We start from the raw sequence: 17,389 nt of genomic DNA on the forward strand, positions 1-17,389 counted from the left end.
TTGAATTCCAAGAAAACTACATGCTCACTCAAAATTTAACATTATTATTTTATAATAATAACTGAAAGCCTTCAAAAACATCAAATAATTATTAATGTAAGATCGGGGATGATGGTCCCGTATTTCTTTCTTTTAAACCATATGGCTAATGAAACAAAAGTAACGAATTCCATGCCCTTCATTAGTTTTTCATCGTAAGAAGCATATAAAGGGAAGATTTCAAGAAAATTAGCCTCTTGTCATGACAGTGTGTGTTGTGTTAATTACAGCCCTAATTTTAGAGGACTTAATGAGACAGATGTAATCCCACACCTGACAAGAGATAGTAATAGCTCATTTAGTGGTTATTAACATGGAAACTATTGTCCTCAAAATATATGGCTATTGATTGATTATACGCATAATGTCGCAAGCATATTTCTCTATGATAATAAAGTTACCGTACTTAATTTTAAATATTCTAAAAGCACTAATATTTCGATTGTATGTACAAATTGATATGAATCTCCACTCTGATGAAAAAAACATCGGTTAACGCGAGTTCGCATTTTGCGCTTCTATAAAAGACTAGTAGTTAATAGTGATACGCGGTTCTAAAGTCTAGACTCTGACAGCCATGATAAACGAGCTCCTTTTCTCAGAGAAACCCTCCCCCCTTTCACCTTCCCTTCTGGGCTACACATTGCATCCGACGATAAGAGTAGAGCCAACGTTAAAATCCTCCTTCAAGGAAAAGTCGCACGAACGAACGTTTTTCGATTTAACGAGTAAAGGAAGATTTTGGTTAACGATAGCGCAAAAAGAAATTCATGCACTGAAGTATCAACTATAACCCTTTCACCCCCGTTTTGTGAAAATGCCGAATATTGAAGCACATACTATCACCGGTCTACAAGTTTCTATATTTTACGAATGGTCGTTAATTATTTTCAAGCCTGCTCTTGCAAATCTTAAAACATGACAATACTATACATTCATGGCTCCAATTTTCTTACGAAATCAGGAGAGCTGATACTACTCAAACGTTCTCCATGGAATAACTTGATCCGGTAGAGTTTGGTCTTGCATTCCTCCATATCTCCAGAATAATCCGGGTTTCGGCACCATAATGTTTTCAGATATAAAGAATGCCGGGAAACTTGAATGAATACTTGAAAAATTTAATCACAAAAGCATACTTTTTATATAACTCTACTTCTTATTTAACACGCCATCTGAATTATCCAAATGCGTTTATTAAATGCATGCTATTAATCTTTCTTAAAATTAGTTCCGATTCATACAAATGAAACTAGGGTGGTTTTCCTATGTCATGCAAAAAATCATATTTTGGGAAACTGATGTTCACAGATTGTCCCTTTAAATTTGTGAGATAAAGCATCTTAGGGTGGGCGGACTTGGGCGAATTTTTACCCTTATCTTATCCTGAAATCTGCTTTCTTCCTCATTCACGTCCCACCAATGCAAATTTATGAAACTATGATAGAAAAAACCCGAGAAAAATTCAAAAAGGGGGAAATTCTCTTTTCCATTTTTGTGGAAAATTTTCCGTTAATTACTTTCCGCATTAAAAACTCTGTAAATTAGCCATAATTGATTCGCTTTATTAAAAGAGGAACATCCATCATTGGCTGGCCAACGCTTGTCATCACCCCGACCCCTTTTGTCGATTAACGGAGCGCATCTCAAGGCGGGTTTAGTGATAATGGTTAAATATATCAAAGTGTAATCGTAATATAATTAATATAAATATTATTATCTTTGGATCATATTTACATTATACTTTGATATATAATAAGTAACAAAAACTGGAAACTCGAAAGTACAAAATATTTCCAAAATAAAATGACGGCTTGTCTTTTTTAACTAGTATATGCTAGGAGGCTCTTTTATCCTTATAATTCAAGTAATTGTTAGTGATTTATCATTCAGTTATCGAAAGCAAAAAGTTAAATTAATTCGAAACTTGAATAATATTTGCGAAACTAACTTTTAGTTTTTTTGTCATTTCAAAATATTAATTTTTATTTTTATCAACAGTTTTATAGCAATTTTCGCTTATAAGTTATTAGATAAACTAAATTCAGGTACTTTTTATATAAATGAGAAATCATCACGGTTAACATAGAATTGAGATATTATCACCATCAATACGTTACTGAAAGACCTAAAAAGTCATGTAGCGCCATCTAAGGCATTTTAAACGAGTATCGGTTTAGTATTCTAGAGGGCCGGTAGGCCCTTCTAGATAAGATCCCACAACCTCCCGTAATGTTAAATGAAAATTCACAGATTTTCGCCGATTTTCCCATAGGAATAACATGGGGTTTTTGGTGCTCCTGTACATCGAATCATTTAAAAACTACATGGAAGTTAGCTTTCGGAATACTTTTAAATTAACAAGTAACTATTCAAGGTGTGCCTTTTTCAAGTTTCATCAAATTTAATTAAGTCTAAGTATGTTAATTTAATTAAAAATGTAAGTACCTCAAAAGATTATTCTACAGCAGACGACGCTAATTGTTCGTTACTCTACAGTAGACGACGCTAATTTGCCATTTCACCGCCTTGAAACTTTAACTTGATATTTTTCAATAAATATAACACTATATTTATTAAAAACTTCTCTGGCGGGTCTAATTTTCGTTTAATTATGTGTCTCGGTTGAAATTCTATACTTAAGATACCTTTTTAATTTATATTTTAGATGTTAGTTTCGACCAAGGCTTAAGTTGCCTTACTTAGGCCATGGATTTATAATAGAAGCTTACGCTTCATGGATATTTCCCTGTAGCCTTCAGTAAGGCATTTTGATTTTAAACACATTTATGTCACAAAAATTCGCGCGGGTGGGGACTGGGGGCTGATGACGTAGAAATTGAGGCAAACGTTTTTCTTTTGGCGCGCGTGCGCGCGCTATTCAAAATTAGAACTCGATCACGTGAAAAACTTCAACCCCCCTCTGAATTTGCCTCAAATTCTATGTCACAAACGCGCGTGCCAGGCTGGTACTATTTCAGACGAGGAATAAATGTTGTGCGCGTTTTAAGGTGAGTGAAATATCCAGGAAGCGTAAGCTTCTATTATAAATCCATGCTTAGACAGACTATTGAGTGAGTCCATGTAATGGGTGATTGTAAAAGCTGGAAGGATAGATGGATCAGTGTTGGAAATAAGGATATTTTTAAAACTGGACCTGTGGCCTAGGTATTTTAATTAAAATAACTGTCCACGGTGCCAATCACTGTAAACGTACAAGGGCAGTGCGCGCAATGTCATGGATAATTGCAATCGTAAAGTGGACTGTAAAAGATACGGCTTTGATAGTTTAAAATCGTGGCAGGTTTGTTTTGAAGTTGACTATAAAGCTCGGGTTCTAAAACGAATTGTGAGCCGTATCATATAAGAATTAGTAGAAGTGTAGAGCCATTTTTAACCTCGTCCTAGAAGTGAAAAATTTCGCATTTCAGGCAAATATTATTTTATAATAGATTAATACAAATAAAGACTGAAGGAACAGATATTATATAAAAAAGGACTTGGTTTGCCCAAGCCTAAAAAACAAAACGATAAGAGTTTTTTCCAGTTGACTGAAGCGCGGATATTTTATTTTTCTATATAATTTTAAAGACAATCTGTATTTTACTACTCTTAAATTCAATCTCCTGATTTTACTGGTAATGGATTTATTTCCTATAAATTAATTGAAATAAAAAAATACTTATCTCAGATTTTTCATGATAAAAGTTTTACGAAAATGGAATTGTTGAAAAATCTGAGATAAGATATTTTATATCAATTAATTTATAGGAAATAAATCCATTACCAGTAAAATCAGGAGATTGAATTAAAGAGTAGTAAAATACAGATTGTCTTTAAAATTATATAGAAAAATAAAATATCCGCGCTTCAGTCAACTGGAAAAAACTCTTATCGTTTTGTTTTTTAGGCTTGGGCAAACCAAGTCCTTTTTTATATAATCATATTAAAGCAACCGATCCGATACTATCGGGAAACCCCGAGTATCGGTACCAATACCGATATGGTATCGGTACCGGTTAGTTTTTTGTAAAAAATAGCTTCTCATCCTTATATTGCCAGTTTAAAAAAAACAAATCCGACGAAGCACGGGCTTTAATAATATAGGCGGCTAAGCATGGATGATTTCATAAACACATAACAAAAGACTTATTTATCTGTAAAATGATGACTTTAAAAATCAAAGCCTTTCTGGCTTTTCCCCGAAATGGTTGAAATTTCATGAGGGGAAGGGACGGTTACTGTTTATTTTTAAATTCATAACAATGTAAGCTTAGCGGTTCGGACGGCCAACACCTACAACACTTTGTACTTTGGTTCCCTGAACGCTCAATACAATAGAGTGAATGGTCAGCGCCTCCACAAAGACGGTCAAGGGTAAGTTTTTAAAATTTAGAATTGAAGTGTAACGAGGACCTTTAGGTTTTGCCTTGAAGAAGTTAATAATTGATTATGAATAGTTTTAAATTTTGAATAATTTGAAATTACACGTTACAACAAAGAATAGAAAACGTAAAAAATTAAGTGAACAAAATGGAATGACTGAAGTACCAGATATTGAAGTTTTTCAGTTTAGAGGCATGCTTATTAAACATAAATTATTTGGAAAAAATGCTTATCTTCAGTTCTCTTCACCAAAATTCTGTTGCCCAAAATATTATATTATGAAATTTTGCAATATTTTCAAAAGAGCTCGCATCGAAGCTTTACTATGTAATAAACAAATGCGACATCGTTAAAATTTGCCGCAAGCATGTCCAATGTATAGTTCTTGAAAGGAAATATTGCTGATTAAAAGGGATAATAGCGTTTAATTTCATCTACTATTCGTTTAAAATACAACTTAATCATCTCTTTTATCCAAATTTGAATGAACGATTTATAAGTCATTTTGAATTTCCAACACAAGAAGGGGGAACCAATAGAAGCATAGCCGCGAAGCGAGTCATGGAACGAGTGACGTACATCACGTAGAGGGTCTATTTTTGACGTTTTTGTCTGTCTGTGTGTGTGACTGTCTGTTGTTAATCCCCAGGGGACCGCGTTCGCAGTTTGCAAAATCGGAGCCAATGTGTTCTCATAATTAATACCGAAGGGACATTAATGAAAACTGCCTTTGTAGACAAAGACTTGAAAAAGTAGAATGTAAGAGATACCCAAAGTTTCGCGATTTTGCAAGAAGCGTACGGGATTTGGTGTAAATGTTGGACCTCTCGATTTAACTATAAGGACAGTTTTTATAAATTTCCTAATATCTATGTAAGAACCTTCTCATCATTTTGTGAAAAATTATTACGAGGTTGTATGATTATTGTTGTATCTAAAGCATGGTTCTCACTTGGCGTAAATCACGACTTTTCTCCCGACGTCAAGCGACAACCGAAAAAAAACCTAGTTACGCTGGACAGAAATAACGTTGAGTGTGGCGATATTAGCTTCCTATTTTTTCGGCCGCGTTCAACGTTAACGCTCTGCGCGAGCCAATGAGCAATAAGCTAGAGTCGTGACGTCATTTTCGACCACGCGTGTTCGGAAGAGGCCGGCCGCGGTCCGCCATCTTTTTATTTATTTCGTACCTGATCGAGTCAATAACTAGTACAAATTCCTGAGAATGCCGAAGTTAAATGCTGAAAGGTTTATTGAAAAGGTTAGGAACGATACAAATATGTATGATATTAGAAACAAAGATTGCAACGAAGAAAGACAATAGATGGGCCGCAATTAGTGCAGTGTTCAGTTTTTCTGTTAAGCCTTGGTTCCATTATTTGCATGAACTACGCTAAGTGAAAACGCTATAACGCTGGACGACAACGTAAAAAACAAATCTGACGTTTGACGTCCAGCTGCAAAGTAGTGTTTCTCGGTCAAGTGAAAACCATACTTTATACAAATTAAGTTTTGTCATCGTGGATAAGGGAGTGGCTCAGTTGTATTTTTGTATATGAAAACAAAGGTTTCGGTGTTATTACGTTTCTATAGTTACTAAAACACAGCTTTGCATTATGATCATTACCATTTTTTAACATCAATTTGCGAGATCGATTTGTTTCACAAGCCTAACCCTTATGTTTATGCGTAAATTTGCTAATTTATCATTTTTCTCGTACAATCTCATCGTGTAATTTTTCTGGTGCAATGATTTTCGTGAAAGCATAGATTTTTTTTCCAATTTCGGGTTGTTATTTTGAAGGAAACAAAATCTAATTTCTGAAGCGTTGTGTTCATTAGTGAGAATTTAAAAGTAATGTAAAAGTTAATAGTTGGAGATTTTTAAAAGGCCTATAGAACAGGACTTTTGGGGTTTGATCTAGAACATTTGAACATAAAGATGAAAATTGGTACATGGGTTGTTTTTGACCCAAGAAAAATATACTAAGAGTCCCCTGCTGTAAAGCGTGAGCTTTCGCCGCCATCTTCGAAAATGGCCGTCGGGAATGCCAGTTACAATGTATTCCACACTCTTCTTCAAAAGTTATGAAAATCGGTGTACCTTATAGTTTGGTCGCCATATTGCTGATATCTAGATTCTGTTGTATTCCGTTGTTGTGAATTTCATTTTTCAAAAGGGCACGAAGAAGGAACTTCGCTACGACTCAAATATGTCCATTAAAATTGTCATCGATAGAGTGAGTATTATTTACTTGATCCAGCTTGGGGCAATGTTACGCAACAGTGCCATAATCTTTAGCGCACTTAAAACCACGTCGTTCTACTGATATCTCTCCTTTAATGTCTTTTCCTGACAAAGAGGGAAATTAATTGGTATCGTTCCTTTCAACCGAATTCCCAATGGACCGAAATCCCATTCGACCGAATATCCCGCAATGATTTTAGATTTCCAGCCCAATGGCTATATTCCCGATGGACCGAAATCCCAATCGTCCGAATAGGCCCCTAAAAAATACATGAATAAAACTTGAAACACTGTAGCCGTCAGCGATTCGGTGGTGTAGTGGATACGATGTTGGACTGCGAAGCGATAGGTTGTTGGTTCGAATCTCCGAAAGGTATGTTAATAATATTAAAAGTAAATGTTTCGTGATACTAATTAAAACGCTCACTTTCATTCCTTTCAAGGCAAGAGCTATATAGAATTAATAAACCAATTGTGCTTAAAAAGAAGTACAGTCTTAATGGTAGTTCCATCAATGTCTTTAAATTTTAAATAAAATTTTAATATTTTGGTTACGGGTGGGTTAGGTTAGGTTAGGTTAGGTTAAGTTAGGTTAGGTTAGGTTAGGTTAAGTTAGGTTAAGTTAGGTTAAGTTAGGTTAGCTTAGGTTAGGTTAGCTTAGGTTAGGTTAGCTTAGGTTAGGTTAGCTTAGGTTAGGTTTGGTTTGGTTTGGTTCCAATAATTCGTTGACACCTTTTCCAAATATGCTCCTTTTAATTAGCTACCACCTTTTCCAAAATATTCTCCCTTTAAATAGCTACCACCTTTTCCAAAACATTCTCCTATTAATTAGCTCCCACCTTTTCCAAAAGATTTTCCTATTAATTAGCTGCCACCTTTTTCAAAATATTCTCCTATTAATTAGCTGCAACCTTTTGCAAAACATTCTCTTACTAATTAGCTACCACATTTTCCAAAATATTCTCCTTTCAACTAGCTACTACCTATTCCAAAATATTCTCCTTTTAATTAGCTACCACCTTTTCCAAAACATTCTCCTATTAATTGGCTGCCACCTTTTCCAAAATATTCTCCTATTAATTAGCTGCAACCTTTTCCAAAACATTCTCCTACTAACTAGCTGCCACATTTTCCAAAATATTCTCCTTTTAATTAGCTACCACCTTTTTAAAATATTCTCCTATTAATTAGCTGCCACCTTTTCCAAAAGATTTTCCTATTAATTAGCTGCCACCTTTTCCAAAATATTCTCCTATTAATTAGCTGCCACCATTTCCAAAATATTCTCCAATTAATTATCTGACATCTTTTCCAAAATATTTCTATTATTGCTAATAAATTGTTCGTGGTAAGAGGCGGGCTTTTAATACTCATGTAAATAATCTTTTTACCTCCAAACAAGGTTGGGTTGGGTTAGGTTAGGTTACGTTAGGTTACGTTTGGTTAGGTTAGGTTAGGTTAGGTTAGGCTAGGGTAGGTGAGGTTCGCCGTAATTAAAACGTAGTTAAAATAAGTGCAGTAATACATTTTCAACTCCATTTATTTTAACAATAATAAGTTGTGAAATTAAAAATATATTTAATGCAAAACCACACAGTATGTCTTCTTCCAGTTCAATAGAATTTCGGTCCAATGGGACTATAATAAAATCGCACCTTTGGCTACGTTCGGTCGAATGAGACCCCAAAAAAAAACCCCTTCTGTCGAATGGGAATTCGGTTCAATGGGACCAAAGCAATTAATTGAAGTTCATAAGATATATTCTATAAGTTTATCACTGGTTACTGAGAGGTTGTCGTGAAGTGACGTAGGTGAAACATCATAGGCCAAGTACAAACTAAACAGGAAGATGGACTGCGAAACCGAGTGTAGTCAATTCTCGCTTGTCGTTCTCGAACTAGCTCTACATAAGTCTCTATCATTCGAAGTATAGGTATTGTCATACTTATGGAACATATCTTATAAACTTACGCTATCTGCAAAACCTTACCTAATACGTTCCTTGTTAGCTCTATAGGTGAAATCATATATTGTGTTTTACTTGTCGATAATTATGATCTAACGCTAAAACTACGACAATATTTTTCTTGCCGTCTTAAGCAATATTATGACGATGTGCGAAAAACTCTTTACATTACAAAATTCCATCCAGGAGATTTACCAATTCTCGAATTCCTATGCTTTACGAAAGATGGGTAAATTTAGAATGGGTTGCCAGCTCATTTTAGCTTATTAAAAATGTTGAATATTTATTGTAGAATGAACGTAACTTTTATTCCCACAGATAATATATTTTACACGGTAAGGACTGGCATCGGATTAAAGCGGGTGGAATCACTTGAGCTTGAAAAATTTCAATTATATTTAAATTCCGTTTAGGATGGAGATGTTTTTCAGCGTGTGACAACGGTTGACTCTGAGACTCTGACTTATTTAAGTGGATTTAATCGAACTCTAACACACATAAATTCGATTATTGAATATAACATATTGTCATATTTCCAAGAAGCCGAATACCATATATCACTGAGTGGAGTATTTCAGGTCTTTCTTCCGAAGGTGTGTATATATATTCATCTTTGGTAGACTTCTACCAAAACCCTTATTTTCTTAGGTGTGGATGATTATCGTTCTCTTTCTCGTCTTGTTCAATTTCTTCGCGATTGCCAATCTAATTGTAACGGGAGCACGCCTTGATTTTTTTGGGTTCTTCGCCATTTTCGAGAACAAATACCAGACTGCCAAGAAAGTTTTAATGTCCACCTATTTCGTAGGTAGTTTCATATTGATGGAAATCTTCAAAGCCAACCTGTCTACGAAATTGACGGTTGATATTGACCGTAACATAAACAATTTTGACGATATTTTTAACTACCCCAACAAACGGATTGTAGTGGAAAATGACATAAACCTCTTTTATTTCTTGGAGGTACAAAAGAGTGTCCTAAATAACGGCGCACGAAGAAAAAGCTATAATAGACTAAGGCTCATTTAATTGAATGAAGTTAAAACATGTCTTCGATTATAGTTAATGATATTCCAATCCTAAAAGTAATTTATACAGTTTGGTTCAAAACTAACAGAGGAACATTTCTTTTAGTATGTCGGGAAACACTTTTTGTAGTTTCTCTACAAATTTCTTCAAGCATTAAATTTTCTCGGTTTTTATTTAACTTAACTTCTCAGTTTAAGTGAATAACTGAGGGGTACTTTGTTCATGTACTTGCACCGCAATCCTTCAAATGACTCGAACGATATTTATTGTTTGCGAAACAGCCGAAGTTATTTTCTTCGTGTTTCGATGAAATGGATAAGGAACCTATAGTTTCTATTCCGATCGTATTATTGACATACATGTTTATGGCATAGGAAATGCGCAGGGATGTTAACGTTATGGGGGAAATCGCACGAAGATACGTACAATTCTCCAGAAAGGAGGGAGACAACGACGACGTCTTCAATGATGGGAACGCCATCTACATGGGCAGAATTCGTCATTTGGAGTACTATTGTCTTCAAAACTACCGCGCTCAAAAAGCTTTACATTACGCTAGCGATAATTTATTTTCCGTTGCAACCGCTTTTCAATTGTCCAAGGCAGCTTCGACTACAGTGAAAGACGCGGTGAATATAAGGTAATAGGCATTTTTATAAGCAGTATCGTTTGGTAACATTTTCTCTACGGGCCTGACTTATGAACTTTTGGGAAACTGGACATGATATCAGAAGCAATTATCTGTTGAACAGGAACGCGTGTTCAAAATATCTGAACGTAAAACTAAAGTTGGAGTTTTCGAAGACATCCCTCGGTGATGTTGGCGCAATATTTCTTGTGTACATCTTTACATTGATGATGGCCTTTTTCTTAATGCTTGGCCACTTACGACACGCTTTCAAAAATAGAAACATGGAACAAAGACTCAGAGATCTTGAACTGCGAACCTACAGCTTGCACTAAATATTACAAAAACACCCATCTGGAACCGTATCTCACGCGAAAAATGGACAATACTATCAATTTTGAATGAAAAACGAGTGTTAGAATTTAAAATATTTTGTTTTTCAAATTAGTGTTCGTAGTGACGTATAAAATTTTTCACATGTTTCTAGTGAAGTATGGGATTTTAAACACGTTTCTAGTGACGCAGGAGATTTTAAACAAGTTTCAAGTGATGCAGGAGATTTACCAGTTTATAGCGATGTAAAAGATGTGGTAAAAGTTTCTGGTAATTTAGGACATCTAAATGACGATTTCCCTTTTGGTAAAGTTGGCCAGTTATTTAACAAAGACTCAGAGGTCTTGAACTGCGGACCTACAGAATGCACTGAATATTACAAAAAACAAGCTCTGTAAACTTTGAGTGAAAAGCCACGTTTTATTTTAAAAATATATTTTTCAAATTAGTGTTTCTAGTGATAGACAAGATTCTATAGGTGTTTCTATACAGGTAGAAAAATCACGTTGACACAAAGATTTAATATAATGTTGAATAAACGTGCTTATTAATGTCTTTCACACAGTGCGCAAATCATCTTAAAACACGGTATTTCCAAACGTGTTTAGTTTGTAAAAATTACATTAATGTTCCGTATCGTGTTTTGTAGAACGTGTATTACTGGTTAGATTAACGTGTATACATAACCACACGGAGTAAAAACTGAGGTCTTATACCTTCAAGTTGTTGATTATAATATGTTATGATCTTGAAATATTATTGCACAAAAATTGTAACCCTAGCGTAGATACGAAAATATATTCCGTTGTATACCTGTACCCCTTGCCTGGTTCCCTATAATGGAATCTCGGGCATGAGTGATCTGGCGAAAAAGGGTGTAGCCATCTAGTTAGATAAAATTGTTTCAGTGGTGTAGTTTTGGTTTGAGCCACCGGGGACACCTCTTCGTTAACGACCCGGTATACACGATTCAATCAGTTATACATCGGAAGAAAATTCAGCGAGATCAGAAGCCCATAACAGACAGAATCTATAGCGGTATAATTCTGTGTAAGAGAAAAATTTTAACAAAGCTGTGGGGATACAAGCTTTCGAAGGGCGAACGTCCGTCCTACATCACCTCACCCTGCGAAAAGTCTTGCCGGCGGAGCGAAAATCATGTAGTTAAGAAAGGGTGAATATGAAACCTGGTTTTAAAATAAAAAAAGACACCCAGCTTGTATGTCTGTCTGTTAGTAACGCTTTCATAGCGTTTAGTTAGCGATTAGTTACCTTAATAAACGTATTTTTAAATATTAAGCATTCTCATCTAAAATTAATTTGGTTGTTGTAATGTTAAAATACAAAATGTTAGCATGATGGGCTAACAGGATTTTGTTTATTCAATATTCCTTTTTCTTTACATCGTTTAATAACTGTCTCGGATTGATGTAAAGTCAAATCTTTGCACATTTCTAACAAGTCATTGGTCAAGTCACTAATAACGGAGTGGACGAGTTTATTTAGCTCGCAATATTTCAAGATGGACTTCTTTAAATCGAAAATAGGCTTTTCTCGATTTGTCCTGGTTGCCTCTGGTTCGGTTTCATTTGACACTATGTCGGGCATTTCAATGTCAACGTTTCTTGGTGCATCTTCCGAGGCGTATTCGGCATTTTCATTGATATGGAAACTAGGGTGTCTATTTAATACATGACGGCGATATGTTCTGGCTTTCTTATACGTTTGACCACATCCGTCAATACCACATATCATTGAAAATCCAGGTTCATTTTCATGATTATGATGAATGTGAGTTAACAGTTAAGTAATTTTTTTCGCGACAAAATTGCATTTTTTACAAGAATACACTTTAATATGTCCTATTTCACTCATTTTGACGTCAAATGTTCGCGTGCTAATACATGTTTATACTTAAACAAGTTCAAAAGGTTCTGGCAGGAAATGAACAACCAAATATCTTAAAATGGAAAGAGCAAAGAGGAGGGAAATAGCGCCCGGTATAGCGGTTGATATCTTTATGCCCACAGGCTAACTAATACCTTAGCTACGAAGTATTTACTCAGTTTTGACTAAATAAAATCTAGCCGGTTGGGGTAGGTTACAAAAGGGTAGCAAGGGCTCACAAGGTAAAGTCCCTTGCTCCCGGTGTTTACGATAACATCAGTTTTTTCTATCTCTATTGAAAAGCTCTCGTTAGCCCCTCGCTCCTAAGGTGTGGCTTTTTAAGAAAGATGGAAAATCTCTAAAACTACCAAGACGCCATCGAGCGTGGAAAATAACCAGGGTCACTAAGCCATAGAAAATAAGGTGAATCATCCTCTTTGCCCTTCTGAGCGAGGTCTTTATAAAATTTCGCGCCAAAATTCGTTAGTTTTTATTACTCTTCGGTTGTGTGCTACGTGATTTCTAAATTTCGCAGCTTCTCGATTTGGCGGGAAACAAATCATTTTATTTTGAAATTAACCATTAAGTTATTCAAGCGCGTACCGAAGATGTCAGCTTCAAAAAACAACATTAAAGTACTATTGTGTAATGGTGAAAGTCGAAGGAAAGTTAAAATTAATGGGACAGATTTGTCATGCTTAATTTTAATTTTAACTTTAACTAAAGAACGCGAGCAATTTCAAGACGATGTAGGAGACAACATAATATATCAGGTAAACTTTTATCATATTAAGCGTTGACTATGTGAGTGACTGAGAGCCAAAATGTTTTCAAAATGAGTTTAAATTACGCTTAAGTATTAGCAAAAGTATAATATTCCATAGAAGTAACCACTAATAATATAGATAGTGACCCAAACTATAATTTTTTCATACGCTTCTCACCATTCCAGTAAAGGAATATATAAATTCTTTTTATACTTTTCAGACTAGGAGGATTCATACCATTTACACGAGCAGGCCTGGCTTTTGACTCCACCAGGTATTCAGGCCTCCTCGTGTAACTGCTGAAGCCTGGCCTCCATGTGTAAAAGGTATGAATCCTCCTAGTCTGAAAACTAAGTATATACACCAGACCCTCCTGGTTCAATATAATCTTCCGCTTACCTCACATCTTAAAGGGATACTTTATTTTAATTTCATTGCAATAAATCCCTATAAGGTTAATTTATTTCGATAGATAGACAAATAAGGATTCTGAAAATATATATGTTTTTATATTTTAGTTTAATTAATGATTTTTAAATTACGATTAAAAGATCCAAAATGCTCTTGTTTTGCGATCATGAGGGCACCTGGTGACACAGAGCCGAACCACCGAAAAACGTTACTAGTTCGTCTCTACCAATTTCTCCGTAGTGTTTTTCCTACTGGTAGGGGGATTCATTCTGTGAGCGCAGTATGATACAGATTGACGGGAATTGGTATGGCTGCTCACCAAATTCTTCTACTTCAGAAGAACTACCCTCAGATTCGTTTATTATAAATTGTTCCGAATTTTCTGAATCCAAAGAATCAGAGTTCGAACTTTTATCCTCAGATTCAGGACCGGAATGATCAGAAATACTTTCTCGTCTGACATTCTTAAGCATATAAGCAGACGACGATTCACCAGGCAAGCTGACCTAGATTCTCGTTCCTACTACTTTTTACTCCTTAAACGACAGTTTTCATTCCAACTACTACCAACCAATCAGAGGCCGAACTTTACCTACGTAGGTAATGGGTTGAAAATGGTGGCCGATTTTAAATCTGGCGTTCAAAATTTCAATTTTTATTCACGTTTATTTTAATTAATAAATTTTTCTCGCGATTTCTACTGACCCCCATGTTTTTAGGGGTGGTTAATTTATAGAAAACCAATGTTAGTGTGACCAACTCAGATAAAGCCGATTCTATCCCTTTAAGGCTTGAACAAGTTCTTCTTTACTGAACTTTTATATTGAAATTACACTGAAGAGGTATTGGAAGGTACGGGAGGGGAAAGCGGATTGAGAGGTTTTTCTCCTTATTTGAGCCTAATTTTTTTTCATGTGCATGCCAACTGAAAAATCCGGGAAAAGGCTCTATTTTCGTAATTTAAATTTCTATTTAAATTAACAAAAGATTTTTGGGAATTTCCAGGGACCAGTTTTCCATTTTTTCCCCAAAGAGAGAAGGGCAAGGTAAACTATGGTGGTAGTAAAGCCATATATATATAAAAACTATTTGGAAAGGCGCAGAATTCAAACGAAAAAACCAAAAAACACGGGGTTGGTCATGGGCTCCTCCTTTAGTATGATAATAATTAACCATATTTAATGTATCCGGATGATGAGGAAATTAATGGTAAAGGCATGACCTTTCATTTTCAATAGGTTTTGCTATTTTTAGAAAAGTGTGTAGAGTCTAAGACCATTAAACACAGATGGACTGGAATGGAGATAGGGCGGGTGGTTCCTAGTGGGAAGCGTCTCTCTAGCGCCTCTCTAGCGCTACGCCGCGAGCAATATTGAAACTATTTCCAATCAAACAAACAGGCGCGCGAAATAGCAGACGACATCAGGCCCGTTAAAGCTTCAAAGTCTATGTTAGTTTAGAACGTAACCTAAGTTAGAGAAAGTGTTTAATTGAATGTAAGTTACTTTCAATTATATTTCAGATTTAAATATTTATAAGAATTACTATACTAGCCTTAACCTATAGTTCACTTTTAGAAAGTTGATATTTGGGGTTCGGTATTTTGTAGAAAGTAATGCCTTTCATATGGGATTTATCAGAATAACGTTGATCATTTTTTCAAACTCCGAAAACGCACCTTTTGCTTGGCATCTTAAATACCCCCACTAATCCTTTAAATTACTCATATATGAAAACGAACATAAATGCCGAAAAAGCGGAGAGGAAAAACCTAACCGTGCCTAGACCTTACAATCATAAAAATTTAACAGAGCAGACGACACAATAAAGGTCACAAGATGCCTTGAAAAGTTTCGGCAGTCTCCCGCTAGGGGCGACGATACGCGCTGAAGTTTGAAGATAGGGGTTTTAGCTTATCATTCTAGTCCATCTGTGTTTAATGGTCATATTGGGGGTTCAAAGTCTATACTTTTAAGAGTTCATTCGCCCTTAAAATATTAAACATTAGCACGCTATAAATAATTATTCTCATCGTAACTTTATTTTGACAACAAACGGCCTGTCAGTTTTCGTTGTTCCGATTATGATAAGGTATTTTACAATTACAAATTGCTCATTTTTTGCTTTAATAGACCTTTGACGAGACTTACAAGAAACATGTTGATCTTGACAAATTTTCTGTCCTCCAACATCACATGAAAATAAGAGTTGTAAAAAAGGTTGGTCGCCAAATATAGGTCTAGCAATCATGTAGGTCTTATTTATGGGAATAATTCCAAATATATTTAGACGTTATTAGTCAACGATGAAGAAAATTTAACTACTGGGCGCCTGGAAACCCAAGTGCAAACTGCTGGTCTGCCTGAAAATTTAGATAACTTTAGTACTACCACACCTTTAGAAAACAGCGACACAACACAACCTTGATAATTTTAAAAAATAAAAATTAACGAGTTTCGCGACACCTCTTAAAATCTTGAATGTGAAGAGGCTAGTGTCAGACACCTCAATAGATTTCAAGAATGATATATTCAAACTAAGGTTTCCTTTAATGAAGGTCAATACAATTGTGTCAAAAAGAAGTACCCAAAACATCTGGTTCAAGAGCCAATTTTGCGCTTGAGTACGAATTACCAGCTTTACCTGTTTACATCACAAATTCTGCAACGTATAAATCGCTACCGAAAGAGAGAAAATACCAAGCAGATAAAGAAGTGGTGTCACTAATTTTTAATGATTTCTACCAGAAATATAGCTCTTTGTCAGTATTTATGTTTCCACTTTCATCATATGCCAATGTTAAAGTTCAAACTTTTTTTAAGATATCCCCCGTCACATGTGGTCATTGCGAAGTTATAAGTAAGAAAATATCCTCATTTAAAAGAAAATCAAGGATGTGACTTTGTAAGTTAAATCATATTGGTATGTTGGGTTGAGCACGCTGAAGAGTTCTAGCTTGCTAAGACAAATTGGTAGGAAGAAGGAAATTAGCTTTACTTGTTCCTTTCCATGATTAGCTAGACATATTTTACCATATCAGATACATATTTTTTCTTTCATAGGAAAATATGGGCCTCTCGCCTGTGCAACAAGTATAAAAACTTCAGAAGGCCGCTGAAAAATGATGAAAAATTGAAAGAAAAGAAATTTCAATACGCAAGAAAACGACATCTTGACAATGAATCGTTGGCACAAGTTGTAATTCTCGAACAGGAAACACCTGCAGAAGATGGTAGTCTCGAGCAGCAAACTCGAGCAAAAAGCGGTAATCGAGACAAGGAAGTGTTCCCAGAATGTAGCAATCTTTAGCAGCAATCGCCCGTACAAGGTGGTAATTTTTACCATAAAATACCTGCTCACCAGAATGAATCACGAACGATGGAAATCAATGATATGGTTAATTATGAACGACCGCAAGATGTCGAAAGACCTATAGTCGAGCACATATTGTCAAAGGACCTAGTCGAGTGCAAGTTGTCGAGGGACCTAGTCGAGAGCAAGCTGTCGAGGGACCTAGTCGAGAGCAAGCTGTCGAGGGACCTAGTCGAGTGCAAGTTGTCGAGGGACCTAGTCGAGTGCAAGTTGTCGAGGGACCTAGTCGAGTGCAAGTTGTCGAGGGACCTAGTCGAGAGCAGGTTGTCGAGGGACCTAGTCGAGAGCAGGTTGTCGAGGGACCTAGTCGAGAGCATAGGCGT

General features: G+C 35.7%; 1 protein-coding gene and 1 long non-coding RNA gene across 3 annotated transcripts; one reads left to right on the plus strand and one right to left on the minus strand.

Moving 5' to 3' along the window:
* Window positions 1–12,232: 12,232 nt before the first annotated feature.
* Window positions 12,233–17,027, plus strand: LOC149666712 (uncharacterized). 2 transcript variants are annotated; one of them, XR_016368286.1, is made up of 4 exons: window positions 12,233–13,289; window positions 15,827–15,913; window positions 15,984–16,455; window positions 16,517–17,027. XR_016368286.1 is itself a non-coding variant. In XM_089841726.1 (3 exons), the coding sequence occupies exons 1-3, from the start codon at window positions 13,125–13,127 to the stop codon at window positions 16,119–16,121; spliced, it is 390 nt and encodes a 129-aa protein (XP_089697852.1). In that variant the 5' UTR covers window positions 12,233–13,124; the 3' UTR covers window positions 16,122–17,027. The 2 variants fall into 2 exon arrangements, 1 of the variants encoding a protein (XP_089697852.1); XM_089841726.1 differs by having other exon boundaries at window positions 15,984–17,027.
* On the minus strand, window positions 13,775–14,103 carry LOC149666713 (uncharacterized). The gene is made up of 2 exons (XR_016368285.1): window positions 14,014–14,103; window positions 13,775–13,945 (listed from the first exon to the last, which is right to left on the minus strand). It is a non-coding gene; the product is annotated as an uncharacterized LOC149666713 (long non-coding RNA).
* Window positions 17,028–17,389: the final 362 nt, after the last annotated feature.

This window comes from Phalangium opilio, unplaced genomic scaffold, assembly GCF_054372755.1.
Source record: "Phalangium opilio isolate 3A_F unplaced genomic scaffold, DU_Popi_V2 ptg000060l_1, whole genome shotgun sequence".
In the NCBI taxonomy this organism is placed as follows: Eukaryota; Metazoa; Arthropoda; class Arachnida; order Opiliones; family Phalangiidae; genus Phalangium; species Phalangium opilio.

Bases quoted from the DNA above. Each gene is read 5' to 3' on its own strand.
- LOC149666712 (XM_089841726.1), top strand. From the start codon at position 13,125: ATGTCAGCTTCAAAAAACAACATTAAAGTACTATTGTGTAATGGTGAA. The intron at 13,290-15,826 runs GTAAACTTTTAT...TTGCTTTAATAG, and splicing joins GAGACAACATAATATATCAG to ACCTTTGACGAGACTTACAA. The intron at 15,914-15,983 runs GTTGGTCGCCAA...AAATATATTTAG, and splicing joins AAATAAGAGTTGTAAAAAAG to ACGTTATTAGTCAACGATGA.